This window comes from Mirounga leonina, unplaced genomic scaffold, assembly GCF_011800145.1.
Source record: "Mirounga leonina isolate KUSES-001 unplaced genomic scaffold, KU_Mleo_1.0 Mir_178, whole genome shotgun sequence".
In the NCBI taxonomy this organism is placed as follows: domain Eukaryota; kingdom Metazoa; phylum Chordata; class Mammalia; order Carnivora; family Phocidae; genus Mirounga; species Mirounga leonina.
In genome coordinates this window covers 26967465-26987470 of record NW_023270464.1, presented here as the reverse complement: position 1 = coordinate 26987470, position 20006 = coordinate 26967465, and the positions used below count along the sequence as shown (strand labels likewise).

At 61.1% G+C, this 20006-nt stretch overlaps 1 protein-coding gene across 1 annotated transcript in view; it reads left to right on the top strand.

The window, feature by feature from the left end:
* The window catches only part of CEMIP (cell migration inducing hyaluronidase 1), a 56951-nt gene extending 42663 nt beyond the window's left edge, over positions 1-14288 (top strand). The window contains exons 20-28 of the mRNA XM_035024267.1: positions 313-493; positions 1575-1790; positions 4329-4540; positions 5230-5415; positions 7452-7656; positions 7823-7909; positions 8538-8695; positions 11592-11692; positions 13309-14288. Of these exons, the coding sequence (XP_034880158.1) occupies positions 313-493; positions 1575-1790; positions 4329-4540; positions 5230-5415; positions 7452-7656; positions 7823-7909; positions 8538-8695; positions 11592-11692; positions 13309-13436 (1474 nt within the window). The 3' untranslated portion in view covers positions 13437-14288. The remainder of the gene's footprint in view (positions 1-312; positions 494-1574; positions 1791-4328; positions 4541-5229; positions 5416-7451; positions 7657-7822; positions 7910-8537; positions 8696-11591; positions 11693-13308) is intronic.
* The last annotated feature ends 5718 nt before the right edge of the window (positions 14289-20006 follow it).

The following is a 20006-nucleotide window of genomic DNA, read 5'->3' as shown; positions in this document are numbered from 1 at the left end:
CCATCCATCCATCCATCCATCCATCCATCCATCCATCCATCCTTCCTTCCTTCCTTCCATCCACCCATCCATCCATCTATCCATCCAATAAGTCATCTGACAATCGTTTATTGACATTTACTCTATCTGTAAATGCTATCTCAGTGAATTAATTAATGAATCAATAATGCCCTGCAGTGAGGGGTTGCTGGAGGTGGGGATCAGGAATGGTTTACCCAGGAAGTCTCTGTTTTCATCCACCTTGGAGGGTGCGGATAACTCCGTGGCACAACATGGCGATCAGCCTGACATGGGACTTCCTTAACTCCATAGGAATTTTCCGATCCGAGGAATTCAGTTCTATGACGGCCCCGTCAACATCCAGAACTGCACTTTCCGCAAGTTTGCGGCCCTGGAGGGCCGGCATACCAGTGCCCTGGCCTTCCGGCTGAACAACGCTTGGCAGAGCTGCCCCCATAACAACGTGACCAACATTGCCTTTGAGGATGTCCCGGTGAGTGAGGCGCTGGGGCAGGCTCCTGGCAAATCCAGACTCTGGGTGGTGATTCACAAGTCCCCCGGGGCTGCAGTTTGAGCAGTTGCCACCACCGCAGGGAATGAACAACTTCCTGCAAGCAGGCTGGGCCACGTCCCAGCCCGTCGGCATCCAGACTGGAAAAGTACAAACATAGGTTGCCCCACAGGTCAGGTCTGGCTACGTAAGTGCTCGCTTGCCCTCACCCTGCCCCAACCCCCTAGAGCCTCTGCAGGGGCTCCTGCCAGACTCAAGGGCCTGAGGCTGTTCCTCCAAGGGCCTTGGTTTTGACCTCCTGAGCCTCGTGACAGGGCCACCTGAGTGGGTACAGTTAATCTAAAATCCCAGGGTTTCCAAGGCCCTCTTTGCTAAAGATGCTCTGCTCGTCTCTCCCGGAGAGTGCACCATGAACGGGGTCCACCCGGACACAGACAGGTGCCGGCAAGGAGCTGGGGTGAGGAGAGCAGGACAGAGGGCTGCCCCTTGAGGCTGGGCAGGGCCAGACGGCCTGGGGCATTTACTCTGGGTTACGGACCTCCCAGAACTTTCCTCTTCTCCTCCTGGTCCTCCTCTGGGCCTGCCCTTTGCCTGTCTGCCCAGCCCTGGTGGGCCGAGGGGAAGGAGTGAAACTTGTTACTTCATTTCTTTACTCAGGCCACTGAGGCCTGGGAGAGGTCAGTCATGGAGACCTCCACGGCTGGTGTCGAAAGACTGTCTTGCTAAAACAGCACGTACACACACATGCACTCCTGCGTCCCCTCCCCTCCACACATCGGAGCACTCCCTAGGGTCACCCACAGCAGCCGGGCCTCCTGTGAGCAGAGGCCAAACGGACGTGTTGCGTCTAGAGCTGAGGCCGGTGAGCGTCTGGCTGTTTGTCTGGCTTCCTCTGTGAGGTCAGCCGGGAGGTCAGCGGGAGGTCTCCTGCAGCGCCCAAGAGCGTCTTGGGTTTGGCCAGGGTGTCATGTCAGCGGAAATCGGAAACTTCTCCCTGGCCTGATGACGGCCGCCCTTTCCCTTCAGCTCTGGCCCGGCCCTCACTTTCTTGGGCTCTGTTTAGATTACTTCCAGAGTGTTCTTCGGAGAGCCCGGGCCCTGGTTCAACCAGCTGGACATGGACGGGGATAAGACGTCGCTGTTCCATGATGTCGACGGCTCTGTGTCCGGGTACCCGGGGTCCTACCTCATCAAGGACGACAACTGGCTGGTCCGGCACCCGGACTGCATCAACGTCCCCGACTGGAGAGGGGCTGTCTGCAGCGGCCGCTACGCGCAGGTAGGGAGACCAGGGCGCCCCTGGGGCCACCCATCCCCCCCCACCCCCCGGTCCTGGGACGAGGCGGAGCGCGGGCCTGCCGCAGGCCCGGCTCTGTGCCGTGCAGGATATTTGGGTGTCTCTCCTCTCCTATTTTTCTTTCTCTCTTTCCTCCTCACCCTGTGGAGTTTTCAAAAAGTCAAAGCGAAAACACATCATAGGCAGAAAGCAGAATGCCTTGGAAAGGGGCATTCTGAGGTCAAGGGCTTGGATTACGTCAGGCCCCAGTGCATCGAGCCGGCGTGCAGATGTGGGCAGAGGTGAAACCAGCTCTCCATCTGTGAAATGGGGCTAATAGCTGAACCTCCTTAACGAGGCTGTGGGCGTGGGCTCATATACGGATGTAAAGTGCTCCACCAGCCTCAGCCGCCAGAACCGTGGTGCAGACCATGCGTGTGGTCTTAAATCTTCTAGAAGCCGCATCAAGGCAAGGAAGAAAGAAACGGGAAATTAATTTTAATAGTAGTTAATAATGTATTTTAACAGCACACTCAGAATACTACCATCTCAACATGTAATCGATGCATAAAAATCACTAGTAAGGCACTTTACATCTATGTATTTGTCTTCCTGTTCTAAGCCTTCAAAGTCCCCACACCATTTGGGTATAAATTTTCAACAAAGTGGAAGCGAGTCCCACTGAAATGATGAAGTCACATTTAGCAGGAGACTATTTTACACTGCCTTCAGTTTGAAATCTAAATTAATCAAAATGAAATTTAAAATTCAGGTCCTCAGCCACACTGGTCACGTTTCCAGTGCTCAGTGGCCCCGCGTGGTCAATGGCTGTGGTACGGAACAGCATGGGGAACGTGGTAGAACCGAAAACCTTCGTTAGCTATGATGATGCTACCTTAGTTGGTACGTGGCTGGTGAATAAATGAGGAGGCATGCCAAGAGAATGAAGGTGTTATAGGCGGGGGAGCCCGGCGAGCCCGGTGGCCCCGGAGGGGGCAGGACACGAGTGTGAAGGAAGGAGGTTGTCCCCGGGACCACCTGCCGGCAGGCACTGTGGGCATCAGGAATGGGGGCCGGGGGGCAGTGAGGAAGGAGCTGCAGGAGGTCTGGGGTCCGGGAGAGACGGGACAGGGAGCTGGCGCCAGAGAGGGGAAGGGGCCCCGGGGCCAGGTGGGCGCTCGGAGTCGGGGGTGCCGGAGAGACAGGCGCCGGTGGAGTAGGAGGGCCGGCGGGAAGACAGGGCCGGGCTCAGGGCAGGAGGTCGGGGCGTTTGCGCGATAGAAGGTGAGGCCGGACAGTGGGCTGAGGAGGGTGGTCCCCGTAGAGAGTCTAAGGGCAGGAAGAGGGGCCGGGAGTGTGGGGGTGCCAGCCAGAGGCCGGGAAAGCTGGGTGGAGACTGGAGCTGGGGAAGGGGAAGGGCGTCGGCCTCCCTGCCGGAGAGCCCCGGGGGGAGGTGGGCCTGGAAGGATCCGGAGAGGCTCCTGCGGCCTGCCAGCTCAGGGCGAGGGATGCGATGCTGGGGGAGCCGGGGGCGACCTGGCCCTTTGAGAAGGCACACTGGGAGGTGGGGTCAGAGTTTGCTGATAGACGGGATCGGGTCCTGAGGAATCCGAGGGTGACGGAACCCTGGGCCCTCGTGCCCCCAGGGCGGGCCCTCCTCGCGGCCCCCCCGGGTGGAGCCTCCCACCCTTGCTTTCCCACACATTGCTTGTCTTCTTGCAGAAACGCTCTGATCGCTAGCGCTTGCCCGGTTATCAGAACGGGCTGCTGCTTTGTCAGTTCTCGCAACCCCTCCCTTCCCTTCGCGGCTTGATCTTCCCTTGAACTTGTGCTTCTCCTGAGCGCCCAGCTATGGGCAGTGCCGAGGCTTCCCTCTCCGTTTCGTGGGCAGCACAACCGGAGGGGAGATGCCCCCTCCCCTCCATGTGCACGGTGGCTTGTGGCCGTCCTGGCCACGGCCACGGGGACGTCACCTTGGGAATACAGGGTGCCGTGTCTGATGCTGAGGCTGGCCCCCAGCAACCGGGCTCTTGCGTCCGCAGGACTTGCCGTGCGCTCTCTGAAATGAGATGCCACTGACCGGCGCAGGGTTTAGGACACGGGCTGGACCCAGGGGAAGCGAGAAGCGGCCACATGCCCTGGGCTGTCTCTCTGACGCAGGCGGGACAGCAGCTGGGGAAGGGAAGCGGCTTTCTGTCCAAGTCCTCGCCCCCCTCCCCTTCCTCCTCCTTCCTCATCCCCTCCTTCCCCTGGTTACTTTGGGTTTGCCGCGTGACTGTGAAGCCAGCCCCTCCCCCGTGTCCACTGGGATGTCCTGGACGGAGCCCTTTGCTGAGCATGCACAGGAGGCCTGAGCCGGATCGTGCACCCGCCAGCAGGAAGATATGCCCCCTTATTTGGCCGGTGGTTCACGCATCCTTAAAAGGGCTCCAGGAGAAAGTTCCTTTGAAAGCGGGGCCTGTAGTCCGATGTTAACCAGACGCTCTTGGAATAATCTCTTGTAACTGTCCAGATGTGTGTTTCCTTTTTGGGTTGCAAAAGATGTACATTCAGGCCTACAAGACTAGTAACCTACGGATGAAGATCATCAAGAACGAGTTCCCCAGCCGTCCGCTGTACTTGGAGGGGGCCCTGACCCGAAGCACCCACTACCAGCAATACCAGCCGGTCGTCACGCTGCAGAAGGGCTACACCGTGCACTGGGACCAGACAGCCCCCGCCGAGCTCATCATCTGGCTCATCAACTTCAACAAGTGAGTGGGTGCCCAGCCGGAAGCGGCGTGACCTGGGGACGGCCGCTCTCCTGGAGCTCAAGGCCGCGGTGAGGACGTGCCACCGTGATGAAGTCCCAGGCCAGCCCATGTCAGCCCCACAGAAGGGCTCCTCTAGAGGGGCCGAGAGCAGCCGGTAGTCAGGGATCGGAGGCCGGCCTGAGCCCCCCGCTCTGGGCACGGCTGACCTCAGGCACAGCGTCAGGCTCCTATGGGGCAACCAAGGGAGGTGACATGACAGCACGTCACTCAGGATCTGGCCTCAGAGATGGAGGCCGGCGTGCTCTCTGTGAACACGGTCACAGTCTCCCTGGGAGACAGACATCAGATGTGGAAAACGACACCCACACACATGAATGGGCCCTGAGATCGGGCTGGGACAGGAGGGCTGAGCCCCGTCCTCCGCATCCTGGGCTCTTCCACAACAACCCGGACGAGAGGGCGTCCTTCTGCTCCCGGTGGGACACCCCAGTGTAGGCCCAGGAGGCACAGAGCCACCGTCCCGGTGAGCCCCTCCCCACCCCCACGCACTCCACACAGACCCCGTGACTACAGTCGCAGGTGGTCCTTCGGGACCGCCCGTTGCAGAAATGGGGGAGGATGGCTGGGTCTCTCTCTGGGGCAGGCCCCGGACGCCCCTTCCCGTAACCTGGCCCTCCTCCTGACCTCAGGGGCGACTGGATCCGCGTGGGGCTCTGCTACCCCCAAGGCACCACCTTCTCCATCCTGTCGGACGTGCACAACCGCGTGCTGAAGCAGACGGCCAAGACGGGCACCTTCATGCGCACCTTACAGATGGACAAGGTGGACCAGAGCTTTCCGGGCAGAAGCCACTTCTACTGGGACGAGGACTCAGGGTGAGGAGCCCCACTCGGCCCTGTGTGGCTCCCGAGAGCCCCCAGCGGGTTCCCGGCTGGTGGCGTAAGATGCTTTGCTAGGGGCTTCCATTCAAAGGCCGATGGCGCCATCCACCAATGACATCCTCCAGGCTGCCAAGCTTGGGCGTAAACATTCTGTAAAACACACACAGGGGCTGTAGGACACGTGCCTGTTTCAGGAGCAAAGTGAAAGCAGTGACTCTCAGAACAGAGAAAATGCGGAGCGTTACCTCCGATCCTCACACACCAGCTGGAGCACGTGATGTCACCCCTTGTCCGGGGGCGGGGGGGACGAGGAGGGAACGGAGACGGATCAGCAGGGGCCTGCCCAGAGGCCACAGCACAGTCTGGGCACCCCTGGTTTCGAACCCAGGCCATCTGTTCCCAAAGCCCCCCACCCTTGTGCTAAACGGCACCACGTTCTACTCAGGAGACACAACAGGGATGGCGTGCCTGTCTGGAGATAGGGAGCTATTTGGTCCCCTCCCCTAAAAAAGAGTAAGTCTGACATCTCAGGAATGCCCGCACATCTCCGAAGCCACGAGGCTGTTGACAGCCAGCCCCAGGGGAGTCCAGGGAAAGGATCGCTTTGCAGTCATTTTCCCATTCTTTTTTTTTTTTTTTTTTTAAGATTTACTAATTTGAGAGAGAGACAGAGAGCACAGAGGGGACAGGCAGAGGGAGAGCGAGAATCTCAGGCAGGCTCCACGCTCAGTGCAGAGCCCAATGAGGGGCTGGATCTCACCACCCTGCCATCAGGACCTGAGCCGAAACCAAGAATCAGACGCTTAACGGACTGTGCCCCCCAGGCGCCCCCATCTTCCCATTCTTGTATTGAGGTCGAGGATAAGGAAATCCCTAGCAGGTGCTCTCTGGAGATGAAGGTTATCAATCTGATTAGAGAGAAATTCGAATTTGAAAGTCGGAGGCCTGAGTAAAGTGCTGGGGTGGGGGCCACGGATAGCACCCCTTTCCTCGCGTGACTTCTCAGCCACCGTGGGGCAGACAAGGCGGCCGGCGAGGAGGGGACGGCGTCTGCTGGTAAAGCTCCTGCTGTAGCACAGAGCTCCCCACAACGACCCCAGGCAGCGGTGAACGACCGTGGACGCCCCGCAGACAGCCCACCCCCAGGACGCAGGGCGCGGGGGGCAGACCGGGCTGCCCGGCCTCCGTGCCCGCAGTCAGGGCGCGCTGATGACGAGGCTGTGCTTCAGTTCGGTTCCACACTCGGGGACCGTGAGCGGGTTACAGGATGCTGGTTCCTGTGTAGAAGCCCCAACCGTCGGCCTTCCCCAGTTCTCGGGGCCCCTCTGCCCGGCCAGCGTGTGTCCCCGGAGCCATCAGCTGTGTGGGGTGGGTGGGGGTCGCGGCATCGGGCTGGTTGGGCCGTGTGGGCGCAGCCGAGGGCCAGCCCCAGGGCCAGCCCGCGTCACATGTGCCAACAGAGGTGGGAACCACTGAAAGCTCTCTCCGGAACCGAACCAACAGCGATAAGCCCCAAGTCAGTGCCTTGGCTTGCTCGCCCTCTGAGCCCCTGCACCCCCCGGGCCGTGTCTGGTTCTCGCCCGGAAGCGAGAATCAGTTCTGGCCCGGAGGAAAGCCCGGCGAGGAACTGTAGCACGCTCCCGAGCCGGCGCCGTGAAGGGACAGACCGCCCGGCTCTGTCACCGTGTGGCTGGGGGGTCCTGGGCAAGTCACCTGGCTTCTCTGAGCCATGGTTTCCCCGTCCGAGAAGTCAGGATGGTAGCAGTACCCACCGCCCAGGACCGTTCGAGGGTTAAGTGAGATACTGTGTGACTTTGCGGCCGGCGCATAGAGCGGGGGGTCCACGTTAGTGTTGTTCCCTTCATCCGATGCATTTATCTCTCCCACCACAGCGACCGACACAGACACGGCCCACTGGCCACGCTAACGGGGGCGGGGGGGATGGGGAGCGCCCTTGGGGGAGGAGGGGGAGGAGGGGGAGGAGGAGGGCTCCCACACCAGAGCGAACCGGCTGCGCTCCCCGTGTGCAGGCTGTTGTTCCTGAAGCTGAAAGCGCACAACGAGAGAGAGAGGTTTGCCTTCTGCTCCGTGCGAGGCTGCGAGAGAATCAAGATTAAGGCTCTGATCCCCAAGAACGCGGGCGTCAGCGACTGCACGGCCAGCGCCTACCCCAGGTTCGCCGAGAGGGCTGTCGTGGACGTGCCCATGCCCAGGAAGCTCCCTGGCTCCCAGCTGGTGAGTGGCGGGGGGTGGCCTTTGCCCGTACCCGGGCCCAGACCCAGGGAGGGCCCTTCCTGGACATCTGCCTGGCCCCCGGCCGATGCGGTGACTTCCGTACTGGGGGATGCGGGGGACGGCTCCCCAGACCCAACAACCGCGCCAGGCTGGGTCTGTTTTCCAGAAGACAAAGGACCGCTTCTTGGAGGTGAAGATGGAAAGTTCCGGGCGGCGCTTCCTCCACCTCATGAGCGACTTCGCATACATTGAAGTGAGTGGCTCTGGCCCTGCAGGGGGCTGGGGGACTGGCTGGCCGCGGGGTGGGGCTGTTGTCACAAGCCTTCCTCCTCCGGGAAATGGATTCCCCGGTCATTCTGGAGGACACAGGTCCAACATGGGGGTGGGGGGGAGGTTGGCAGGGTCGGGTCCTTCTCCAGGCTCCCAGGGAGCGCCTGCCTGGGGCCTCTGCTGGCCTCTGGTGGCTGCACTCCATCCCCGGCTCGAGGACACACCCCTGCATCGTCTGCCTTGTCTCCACGGCCTTCTCCCTGAGTGCGGGAGCCCCGCACCCCCTGCCTTCCTCCCATAAGGACACCTATCGCTGGGCTTAGGGCCCATCCTAAATCCACCGGGATCTCACCTCCAGATCCTTAATGTACCGACATCTGCAAAAACCCCTGGTCCACATAAGCTGACTTCCACAGTCTCCGAGTGATGGGGCCGTCATTTGGAGCCCTGCAGAGGGCTACAGAGAATGGATGGAGGAGGGTTTTGAGTTTGGAACAGCTTCGCAGGCAGGCTGCCCTCAGGGTCCACATGGGAGCCACGGAGCAGCAGAACCCGGGGGCTTTGCCGCCCTCGGGCCCCCACGTCACAGCCGTGTTGCTTTGGGCCTGCAGGTGGATGGGATGAAGCACGCCAGCGCAGAGGACGGCCTCCAGGTGGTGGTGATCGATGGCAGCCGGGGCCACGTGCTGAGCGAGGCGAGCTTCCGGAACGCCATTCTGCAGGGCATCCCGTGGCAGCTGTCTGAGCATGTGGCGGCCATCCCCGACAAGTGAGTGTGCGCGCGGCAGACCCCGGGCTAGGCCTCCTCCCCGGCCAGTCGGGTCTGCGGGAGCTCGGGGCGTCTCCGCAGCGAAGGGCCCGCCCGGCGACTCGTGCCGGAGCCCAGGCCGTGCTGAATGCAGGTCAGGCCGAGGCGGCTGGGCTGCCCGCTTACAAGTGGGAGGCCTGGCCTGGCCCTCTGCCCGGACCACGACACACTCCCAGCATGATCTCACCCTCCCACACTTCCAGTTCCATCCAAATGCTGGTGGCTTTTGAGTGCCTCCAGCCCAGACCTCTCCTCGGCCCCGGACATTCCTGTCCGACTGCTCCTTGGGCAAGGCCATCTGGACGTCTCCTCTAGGTCTGACTCTCGCCATCTGTTGTCTTCTAACCTCCCAGACCAGCCCCTCCTCCTGCTCGCTCTGTTTTGGTTCATCAGCACCATCCCTGCAGACAACTGCACCAGAGTCTGGGCGTCCTGCTCGACTCCCCCTTCATTTCTCCTCTGTCCCCGTGTCCCCATCAGCCCACTTGCCTGAGCGCCCTCCTGCTGGTGCTCTCGGTGGCTGCCCCGCAGGCCAAATCCCCGGTCGGACCTCTGGGCACCAGCACCCCGGCTCGGCCTCCTACCGGGCTGGCCCGTCCGCCTCCGCCGTCAGACCCAGCCTCCCTGCGGACTGCTGGCTTGAGTTCTTAACTGTACCTCCTGCGCCCTCTGCTAGAAACTCCGGGACTCCCCAGCACGTTCCCAGTCTAACACACACGCACGTCTCTGGTGAGGTCTCTTGCAGTGCAGTTACAAGGTTCTGCTTCTACTGAAGCACTAGTCTTGGTCGGACCGGGGACACGGCTGCTCCCGGATCCAGGGCACGTGTGCACTTCTGAGTGTGGGGCCCACGTCTAACTCAGAGGTGCGTTTCTGGCTAACTGGGTGGAGCATCCACTCAAGAGCCAGGAGCTGGCACGCCAGGAAGCCTGAGTAAAGTGCTCAGTGCAGAACCTGCCACACAGGACGTGCTTAGGAAGTATTTGTCGGTGAGAACAAATGTACTTCGCTGAAGCTGAGTGTGTGATGGGCGCGTCACATCAGAGAACGGGGGCTCTGCTTACACTCAGTCCGACTCAGTCTCTGCGTCACCCCCCACTAGAAGCTTCTTCAGCATTGCACATTCGTGCAGAAAGATCAGATTTACTGATTTGGGGAAAACACATTTTTCATCATGAGATCCGTAGTTTTCATGCCTTTTTTGGCCAGAGGATTTCTTCTTGAAACGAAACAGGATGCGGAAGTCTGGAACAAGAAGGGAAAATGCAGAGCCGCTCTGTTTAGGGGAGGGGCAGAGGCATGGGACCACCCCCCCGGCCCCCCGCCCAGGGCTCCTCTGGGCCGGGGCAGTAGCCCCGTGTGCCTTGCGGGACGAGCCCTCACTGAGAACCTGCTGTGAGCCAGCCCTGGGCCAGCACCGGGTGCCCTACCAGCAATTGGGTACCAGCAGCCCCCTCTCTGACCTCCTGCAAAAGAGCAAGGAATGGGGCAAGGCAGGTCCTACCCGCTGTCACCCAGGCCTGCCCTGCACCTTCCATCCTGTCCCCGGGCCGCCACTGGCCTCGGGGTCCCAGGGAAAGGAGGAGGCAGCTGCTCCCCCCGAGAACACTGAGAATGGCTTTTAGGAGTGGCCTCCGTGCTGCTACCCCTGGGAATCTCCCCGCTGACAGGTGCAGGGGCTCACAGGCCGGGATGGCCTCACACCAGGCGGACAGGGACACCTACAGTGTGCAGGAACCCTGTCTCCGTGTCTGGTTCCTGTGAGCTAACCTAGGGCCCTGTCTGGAGGGCACGACCTTTGTTTGGGGTCACCCCAGCAGGAAGGGACTCCCGCCTTTGCTCTGAGCTGGAACAGTGGCGAAACCGCCTCCTGGGCACCCAGCCCGAATCCAGGGGTGAGGATGTGTTTGCAACGCTCCCTCTCCCTAACAGGCTTTACCCCCCAACCCCTCAGGCCTCCTCCCAGTCCCCCCGAGAGCCGCACGCAGCCCCGGCTCCCTTCCCATCTGTCCTGAGGACAACAAGCCCTTGTATCTGAGGAGTGTTCCTTCTGCTTCCAGTGGGACACAAATGGGGGTGACAGTGGGTTCCAGAACTCTGTACAGTCTCTCCATGTCTGGACTGTGGTCTGTGGTTATGGGATTCCTTTGAGATGTGAACTGGAAGCCCCGCTAGGCTTCTGTTCCTGGGGGAGGTGCTTACTTCCTCCTGTCTGGCCCGGCAGGCTGAGTCTGCCGCCAGGAGCCTGTGTTCCCAGCACTTTGGCCTGAACACAGCCAAGGCAGGGGAGCCTTGCTCCAGAGCTGGGCTTTTGCAGGTTGGGAGCGCCAGGCTGGGAGCACCCCTAGCTCCGGGCCTCTGCCCCCCACCCCCGAGCACGGCTCCCCTTGGACAGGCCCTCTCACACACTTACTCTTCTCCCCATTCTCCCCATTTGCAAACCGAGCCGTAGCGCTGTCTTGCCTGAGCAGAGGGAAGGGACGTGAAGGCGGAGGTTAACCCTCCCCTGAGTGTGTAGTAACCCCAGGGTGTGGCTTTCTCTCTAGTCCTAACCAGTAAGAGCAAGCCGACGTCCCTCCTCCACGTGCCGGCCCGGGAGAGGTGTGCTCTGCGCACCTACTCTGTCCTCACTGGGGCCAGACATGCGCGGGCAGCGGGCCGGGGGAGAGCAGGCTCAGGGATGTGTGGGAGGGCTGCTCAGGATGTCGGTCAGCACACGGCATATGGGACGGGCTGCCCTTTCCCAAATCCCCGGTCGGACCTCTGGGCGCTGCTGACTGCCCCCCCGCCCCCGACTGCCGCCACCGCCCAGGAGGAGCCCTCCCTCCGGCCCCTAACGTCCCCTTCTCTCGCGCAGCTCCATAGTGCTCATGGTGTCCAAGGGAAGATACACCTCCAGGGGCCCCTGGACCAGAGTGCTGGAAAACCTCGGGGCAGACAAGAGCCTCAAGCTGAAAGGTAAGTGGTCTAGAGGGGGTGTCTACCGACTGGGCCCAGACGCCCGGGGCACGGTGGCTGCTACCCCCGTGCTTCCCACCAAACCTCCGGATCCTCAACATAAGTGGTGGCCTTCTGGAATGCATGGGCGAGGCGCCGCCTGTCTCCATGCCACACGGCAGCTCCCTCTCAGGGCGCGGCCAGACACTGCAAGAGACTTGCTAGAGCGGTTCCCCCGTCTGCGTCTGCTCGGCAAGTGCCCCCTGCTTTTGAACAAAAGTATCCGCAGAAAAGTGGCTTGATCGGACCGTCGTCCCAGGTCCTGCTGCTCAGCCGGGCAGGGCCCACATCCTCCTCCATGCTCAGGCAGTCGTCCAGCATCTGCACGGCGCCCTCCAGTCCGCGAAGCTCTTGTTTGTCCATCCCTGCCTGGGAGAAAACGGAAGCCCGAAGAATCTAGGTGGCTTGTTCAAGGTCACCCTGCACTTCGGAGACAAAGTCCAGCGCAGACCCCGCAGGGAAGAAGCCAGCCCGCCCAGAAATGCCACCTGAGACTCACCACCATCACCGCAGGCTGGGGGGGCGGGTGGCGGTGGTCCCTGGGAAGTCTGGGAGGGAGGCAGAGCGAGTCTGTGGACACTCATGTCCACCGTGGTCCACGTGTGGAGTGCAGCCCCCCCCTTGCTGAGCATCTTATAATTCATGAAGAACCGGGGCATTCGGTGCCCTTATTCCCATTTCAGATGGAATTAGACACTTCAGTAACTTGCCCAAGATTCGAATTTGGATCCGAATGTTTCTAGTCCAGACCAGTCAGGGCCGTTGGCTGCCATGCCATCCTGACCACGAGAAACATCTAACGCTGGTCGCCCATCATAGGGGACGTTAACTCCAGGCAGCTCCTGGAGAAAAATCAGGAACCATGAATGAAGGCCCTTCAAAGGAGCCGAAAGAGAACCCCAGGGAAAGAGAGGTCTCTTCTCCAGCTCAGTCCCGGAATCATTTTGGGGCCTCTGTCCTTTTAATTAAGACCCTGTTGCCAAAAGCTGACATGCCTAAGGTGACCTCAGTCGAGTGGTGCTTTCCCAGTGGTGAGAAGTGTGTGCCGGGCGCCGGGCTGGCCGTTCCCCAGTGTGGACGTGCAGCCCCACGCCCCTCAGACGGTTAAGCTCTGAATGCAAGAGGGAGACCGCTGTGCGGGGCTGAGGCCTTGACGTCTGGTCGGGCTGCTCCGTCCACTCTGTGCCTGGACAAAGTCCTTCTAAGGCCACAGCATGTGGGAGCGGGGGAGAGATCTCGTAGAGGCGCCCATCCTTCGCGGACAGATGGGGACGCTGGGCTTCTGACAGGGGCCGGGGGCTCAGCTCGAAGGTGGCGGGCGCTCCTGGGAGGTGTCCTGTGTAAAGCAGAGCCACCACCCCAGGCGGCTGGCCCCGAGGTTCAGGTGACACCCCGCGTGCCCCCTGCAAACGACACCGGGTACCGTCAGCAGCCGGGCAGGGCTCTCCCGTGGGGCACCGAGGAGGAGAGGGCTCCCTGGTAGGGGCGAGGGGATGGCGACGGGGAGCCCTGTGAGGTGATGGGGTGTGGACGTTCTCTCGGGGCTTCTGTTCACGGGACCCATCCCTCCTTTCCAGAGAAGATGGCATTCGTTGGCTTCAAAGGGAGCTTCCGGCCCACCTGGGTGACTCTGGACACGGACGACCACAAGGCCAAGATCTTCCAGGTGGTGCCGATCCCCGTGGTGAGGAAGAAGCAGCTGTGAGGAGGCCTGCTCGCGGTGCCACCCCCGATGCGCGGTGACGGCGGCCCCAGGCGGCGGCCCCTGTCACAGCAGCATCAGCCCTGATGGGCCGGGGGGGCTGTCAGAGATGCCCGGTGCTGCCCACCCCCCTGCAGCCCCCACTCGTGTCTCCCTGCAGCCCTGGGGGGCGGAGCTGCCCACGCCGGAGACCTTCTCTTCCCTGCAGCTTCCTGGGTGCTTCTCTCCTGTCTGTGCCTCTGCAGGGGGAGGGGGGCTGCGTACCAGGAGCCCGGGCAATGCTGGCAACCGGGTCTGCTTCGGCGGGAGCCCCGGTCCAGCCATTCGCAGATCCCCGTGCTCTCCAGCACGCGCCGTAGTGGGTGGAGACGGGAAAGAAGAGACTGGTCTTCGGTCTTGGGGAAATCTCTGTTCCTGTAAGCAAGCACCAACCTTGTGGGGTTAGGAGCCGGCGTGTAGACAGCACTCGCCAAGGTGGGACTGGCTCCCCTCGGGAATGGGCGAGCCCTGCCTCTGGAGGGGTTCAACCTTTCCGGAGACTTCAGGTCCTGGGATGGGGGGAGGACTAGGTGACTTCTAGAAGTTGTGAGATTCCAGAAGTCTGTGGCTTTTCTTACCGCACATAGAACCCAGCTGTAGATGAGATTCTTTCGGGCCAGCGCCTGTGACGCGGGGTGCCTGGGGCATGCAGGGTTGGGGTGGTGAGAAGCCAGGCCTGGAGTCAGGGGCTTGCAGGCTGGGGGCCCAGGCGGTCAGGTATGCACGCCCTCCGATACCAGGTAGAGAATGTGAAGGGGGGACGATGAGGACCCACGCAGGTGCCCTGCAGGGAAGGATCCCGCAAGCTTGGGTGGGTCAGGAAGCTTCCTGCAGGAAGAGGAAGGGGGCCCACAGGAGGGAAGGGCAGGGCATCTTGGTGAGCAGAGGGGTTCGGAGGTGCAGCCCTTCCCGCCTGCATCTGCCAAAGCTGGTGACTGCAGGTCACCCTCTGCCTGTTGCTTGCTGGCCCACTCACCACGGCCAAGCATGCAAGGGAGGGTGGGCTGGGGGGGCTTATATCGCCCCCCCGCGGGGAGCACTTTGGTCCCCAGCCAGCCCCCCTCTGACCCCGGACGGGGGTGGAGCTAGGTTGAGAGAAGTGAGCTCCTGTTTGGGGCCTCATGCGCTCTTGAATGGGCTCACCCCTCAATGAGCCCGGGGTTTCGGGGTTGGAAAGGACCTTAATGATGACCTAGTCCCAAACCCTCATTTTTTGGATGGGGCACGTGAGACCCTGACACGGGGAAGAACCACACAGCCAGGCCGGGGGCCGGGCCAGGAGCCCCACGCCCAGCACCTGCTGCCACACCACATTGCCTCAACAACTGGCCCCAGAGTGTCCCGCACTCCCGAGGGAGCCCCCCAAATGGGGCCAAGCCCCCTGGAAGGAAAAAACTGACCAGAATAGAGAGAACTAGCTGGTGGCGGTTTCCCTCCTGGCCTTCTGTGCACACAGCGCTGCCCTCCCGCGGGCTGGCGGCGGCCCTACAGCGTCCACGCTGTTCCAAGCACCGGCCGTCCCTCGAGAGGGCTCGCGGCCGCCACGACCCTCCCACTGGTGCCCCCTGGTCTGCACGCCTGCAGGCGGGGGCCGGGGGACTGTGTCGGGGCACACTGCCATGCTTCTGGTGAGCCGGCGTGGCTGCTCCCGGGGGCCTGCCGAGCTGTGGGGCCCACCACCCTGCAGAGAGCTCCGGGAAGGAGGGACGCTCCTGCTCTCTGCTGAGGTCCCGGGTCACGGGGGGCTCCACGGGGAGCTGCGTTTTCCCCTTTCCTGCGCCAACCACACCCCCCCTTTCTTCAAAGAGGGCCTTCTTGGCTCCCTGTGCCTGGCTGCACGCATGACACTCGGGCAGGAGGCCCCCTCCCCAGGCTGAGCCAACACCCCAGTTCTCCCAGCGGCTCGGAGGTGGCGGAGGGACGTGGCAGCTGCCCAGGCCCTACTCCCGGGCAGGCCCCTTGCGGGCAGCTGCACGGCCCTGCAGAGGGGAGCCGAGATGACCTCACGTTCGCGGCTACGGTTCTGCGGGGTTTCCAGACTCTGTCACCACGACGGGTCTCACACTGTGAACCACTTAGGATGTGATCACTTCGGGCGGCCAGGAACGCGGACTGTCCTTGGTTCGGTTACTTTCCAAAATGACGTATTTGAGAATCCTCAGAGTTGTACGTATTAGACATACGTAGGATCTGCGCACTTTCTGCCACCGTGGCCGCAGCTGGTGGCCGGGCGCGTTCTTGGTGGCACGGATTGTCTTGTGGCTTGGAAAACTGTCCCTACGGTTCTTTCTGTCTGTCAGCCTTCGCATGAGTTGGGCCTTTAGGGTAAAGGACACTCCTCTGAAATGCTTGTCTCCTTCCTGTTGCCGAAATAGCGGGTCCTTTTTCGGGAATTCGATGTGTAGTGTGATTTGTATGTAAACGTTTCCTTTCGGCGCCACCAGGAACAAAGATGTATTTTCTATTTATTTATTATATATGCACTTGGAGAAGTCATTGTCAGAGAAACGAAGAATTGTCTTAAATGTCGTGGGTGGTGGGTGTGCTCAGAGCCTCTGTGGGCGGCAGAGGACCTTGGCTCTGGTGTGGAAAATCTTGCTGTACCATAGTAAACATACAAACGATCTCATTCTCCTGCCTGCTTGTTTTGTTTTCCATGAACGCGGCCCTCATTTTAAGCCAGATACCTAAGGAAAATAAGATTGACGAAATCAGCCTAAGTGCCTCTCTCATTTCCCAGAATAGTTACGGGCCAACGTCCTATCCGTGCCCCGCCCCGAGGGGGCGCCCACAGGAGCTGGTGCGGCTGGTCCCGCGAGAGAGGCTGTCGTGCGTTCTTGTGCCCGGCCAGGCCCAGCACGTGCCCTGTCCTCCTCGCTCCCCAGCCGTCTGGAAGCTGTCAGGGCAGCTCTGCCCCTGGGGGAAGCCAGGAGGGGCCGACAGGGTCTTGGCTCGAAGCAGGACTGTCTCTTCCTCCTGGACGCCAAACACAGCATCCGAGGACAGCGTGCAGGGGGAGAAGTGGTCCGAGCCCAGCTGCCAGACAGGACGGGGCAGAGCCAGCCTAGCGCGGGCCCCGCGGCCGCACCGGGAGGGGCTCGCAGGATCTGGGGAGGAGAAGGTGAGAAGCGGAGCCTGGAACAGGGTGGCCAGGGAGTGTTGTGAGCTGCGCCGCCCCGCAGGCTGCCACTAGCCACACGTGGAACCTCACCTGCAGGCGGAGGTCACACTCGCACGTTCCTTGAGCAAACGTGTGCAGCCCCTGCTCCAAGCCGGGTGCTGCACAGAGGGGACATGAGAGAGCCCGGGGCTGGCAGGGGTCAGTGAGTGGGCCGCGGGTCAGCGACCGACGAGGGACGGGGACACGGCCTGGGCGGACAGAAAGCTGGCAGATGTGGTGGACACGGGTCGGGGAGCCGCATGAGGGGGAGGCCGATGGGCCGGTTTCAGGGCCCCCCCACGTTTGATGGTGGGGGGCGGTCCCTAGTGACTTGGCAGCCAGCAGTGTCCCTGCTCGAACGCGCACAGGCCCGGTGACAGGGGAACGACCCCTGGGGAGGGGCGGGGGACCAGGTGGGACCCCAGGAGACCGCAGCCGCCGGCCAACCCAAGAGCCAGCGTGCAGAGAGGCGGGGGCTCTGGGGGCTGTCCGGCCTTCGCTCCTCCACCCACGCCTACAGGGGAGTCCCTGTGCGTGTGGAGACAGGCCAGCTTAGTGAGGGGCCGGGGCCGGGGCCACAGGAGGGTCTGCAGAAGGAGCAGGAACTAAGGAATGAAGAAGGACAGGAAGAACACTCCGACAGGGAACGGCGCTCGCAGGCCTGGAGGCAAAGTCTGGGGAGACAGCACGAAGCGGTGGGGGGCTCTCCCTACGCGCCGGAGGGAAGGAGAGACGGTGTCCACTCCGAGACACCCTGCAGTGGCCTTGAGAGGTCAGAGTTCAGACTGCCTGAAATGCAATGGCATGGAGTTGGAAGCAGGATCGGGGGATTTTGTCCTCTCATCCAGGGGACAGCCGGGGTGGTCCCCGACCTAACGTGTGCCTGCGTGTCCGCCTCGTGACCCACCACTGCGCCACCCACTTGTCCCCTGCCTGGCCCCAGGCACACAGAACTCTCACTACTTCTCACCCACCCAAGGCACCCAGGGCCCCCCCATGTGACATGTGACCTGTTCCCTGTACCGGGCACACGCTTCCCTCTTCCTCCTCCGCTGGCTGATGCCTGCTCTCTCCAAGGCTGAGTTCCACACAAAGCCTTCTCTGACCCACTTGTGGCCCTGTGCACCTTCCTCCTTCCTCCCCCAGGACCCAGGGCCTGCACCCCCACAGCGCACACCCTGCCTCCGGCTGTCACTCAGCCCTCCCACCTGCCTCACGCAGGGCGGGACCACCCGACCTCCCACAGGGGGCAGAGTTGGGCGCTGTAAATGTGGTATCGAATGTCGAACGAAGGCATCAGCAGACCCGGTCTCTGCCCTCTTCATGGAGGCCAGGACCCAGCTGCCCTCTGAGCGCACGCTGAGGCCCCCTCCCCTGGGGGCAGGGGAAGGAGAGGGAAGCGAGAAGGGGGAGGACCTCGGAGGCGTGCGGCTCTGCTCCAGACCACATGACACGGAGAGTGTCGCCTTAAGCAAATCAAGGGAACTTTGGATTTCCAGCTCATATAAATGTTACGGTTATGCCACACTGTAGCCTATTAATATGCAATAGCATTATGTCTAGAAAAGCCAGCGTATACACCTTAATTTTAAAATACTGTATCGTGGGGTGCCTGGGTGGCTCAGTCAGTTGAGCATCTGCCTTCGGCTCAGGTCATGATCCCAGGGTCCTGGGATCGAGGCCTGCATTGGGCTCTCTGCTCAGCGGGGATCCTGCTTCTCTCTCTCCCTCTGCCTGCAGCTCCCCCTGCTTGTGCTCTCCCTCTCTGTCAAATAAATAAATAAAATCTTTAAAAAGATTTTTTAAAAATTAAAAAAAAAATACCGTATCCCTAAAAAACACTAGCCCTCATCTGAGCTTTCAGGGAGTCATCACCCCTGATCACAGATCACCAGGACAAATATAATAATGGTGAGCAAGTCTGACATATGACAAGAAGTGCCCAGCTGCGGCGCAGACACGTGAAGCTAGCAGAGCCTGGAAAGATAGCTCCAACAGACTGTGATAGTGCACAAACACCTTAGGTCCCCTTGCTAACAACTGAAGACCCCCAGATCCCACCAAGAGAACGACATTAAGTAATTTGCTGACTCCAGGTTTACCCAACAAATACTGGCTGCTTGGGTGTCTCCAGTGTTTGGGGATCACCTCTTCTCTTAGTCAATGAACCTGCTCAAGCTCCCGTGATTGGGAGAAGGTCAGCGCCACCCCTCACTGCCGAGTCCTGCCCGCGCACACACGCCCATGCACACGCACACGCATGCACACCCATGAGCCTCTGCTTCTCCCATGCACACACGCCAATGCACACGCATGCATACCCTTGAGCCTCCGCTCAAGTGTAATTGCTCCCATGCACACACGCCATGCACACGCACACGCATGCACACCCATGAGCCTCTGCTGCTCCCACGCTGCTCCCACACACTCACGTCCATGCACACATGCATGCACGCACACACGAGCCTCCGCTGCTCCCATGCACACACGCCCATGCACACGTGCATGCACACACACACATGAGCCTCCGCTGCTCCCACACACTCACGCCCACGCACACCCATGAGCCTCCACTGCTCCCATGCATGCACACCCATGCAGACGTGCGTGCACACATGCATACCCATGAGCCTCTGTTGCTCCCACACACACACGCCCATGCACACGTGCACGTATGCACATCCATGAGCCTCCGCTGCTCCCACACACTCACGCCCATGCACACGTGCACACATGCACACCCATGAGCCTCTGCTGCTCCCACACTCACGCCCATGCACACCCATGAGCCTCCGCTGCTCCCATGCACACATGCCCATGCACACGTGCACGCACGCCCATGAGCCTCTGCTGCTCCCATGCAGAGCTGGCCTCTGCTTCGGACCTCCCTTGTCTGTTCCTTTTCCCCACTACACAATGACCTCGGGGGGAAACACGGCCCCTTTCCTTCTTGATCCCCCCAAATTATACGAACACAGGGAAGTCACTCATACGCAGCAGGATTTTGCTGAAGGCTTGGGAATATGGCAGAGCAACAAACTAAAATAGAAAATTAGTCATCATTGCCGCAAAGTTTGTCCGCCTCCCTCCCCCCCCCCCGCCCCCTGAGGCACACACCTTAAGTGAATTCCTGGGTCCGGCTGCTGCGTCTAGTAAATCAGAATGCTTCTCACCTTATCCAAAGCATTGCTGCTTCCCTCCACTAATTACACTTAAAAAAGAAAATCGGGCAGGGCGCCTGGGGGGCTCAGTTGGGTTGAGCGGCTGCCTTTGGCTCAGGTCAGGATCCAGGGGTCCTGGGATCGAGCCCCGCATCAGGCTCCCTGCTCGGCGGGAAGCCTGCTTCTCCCTCTCTCTGCCGCTCCCCCTGCTTG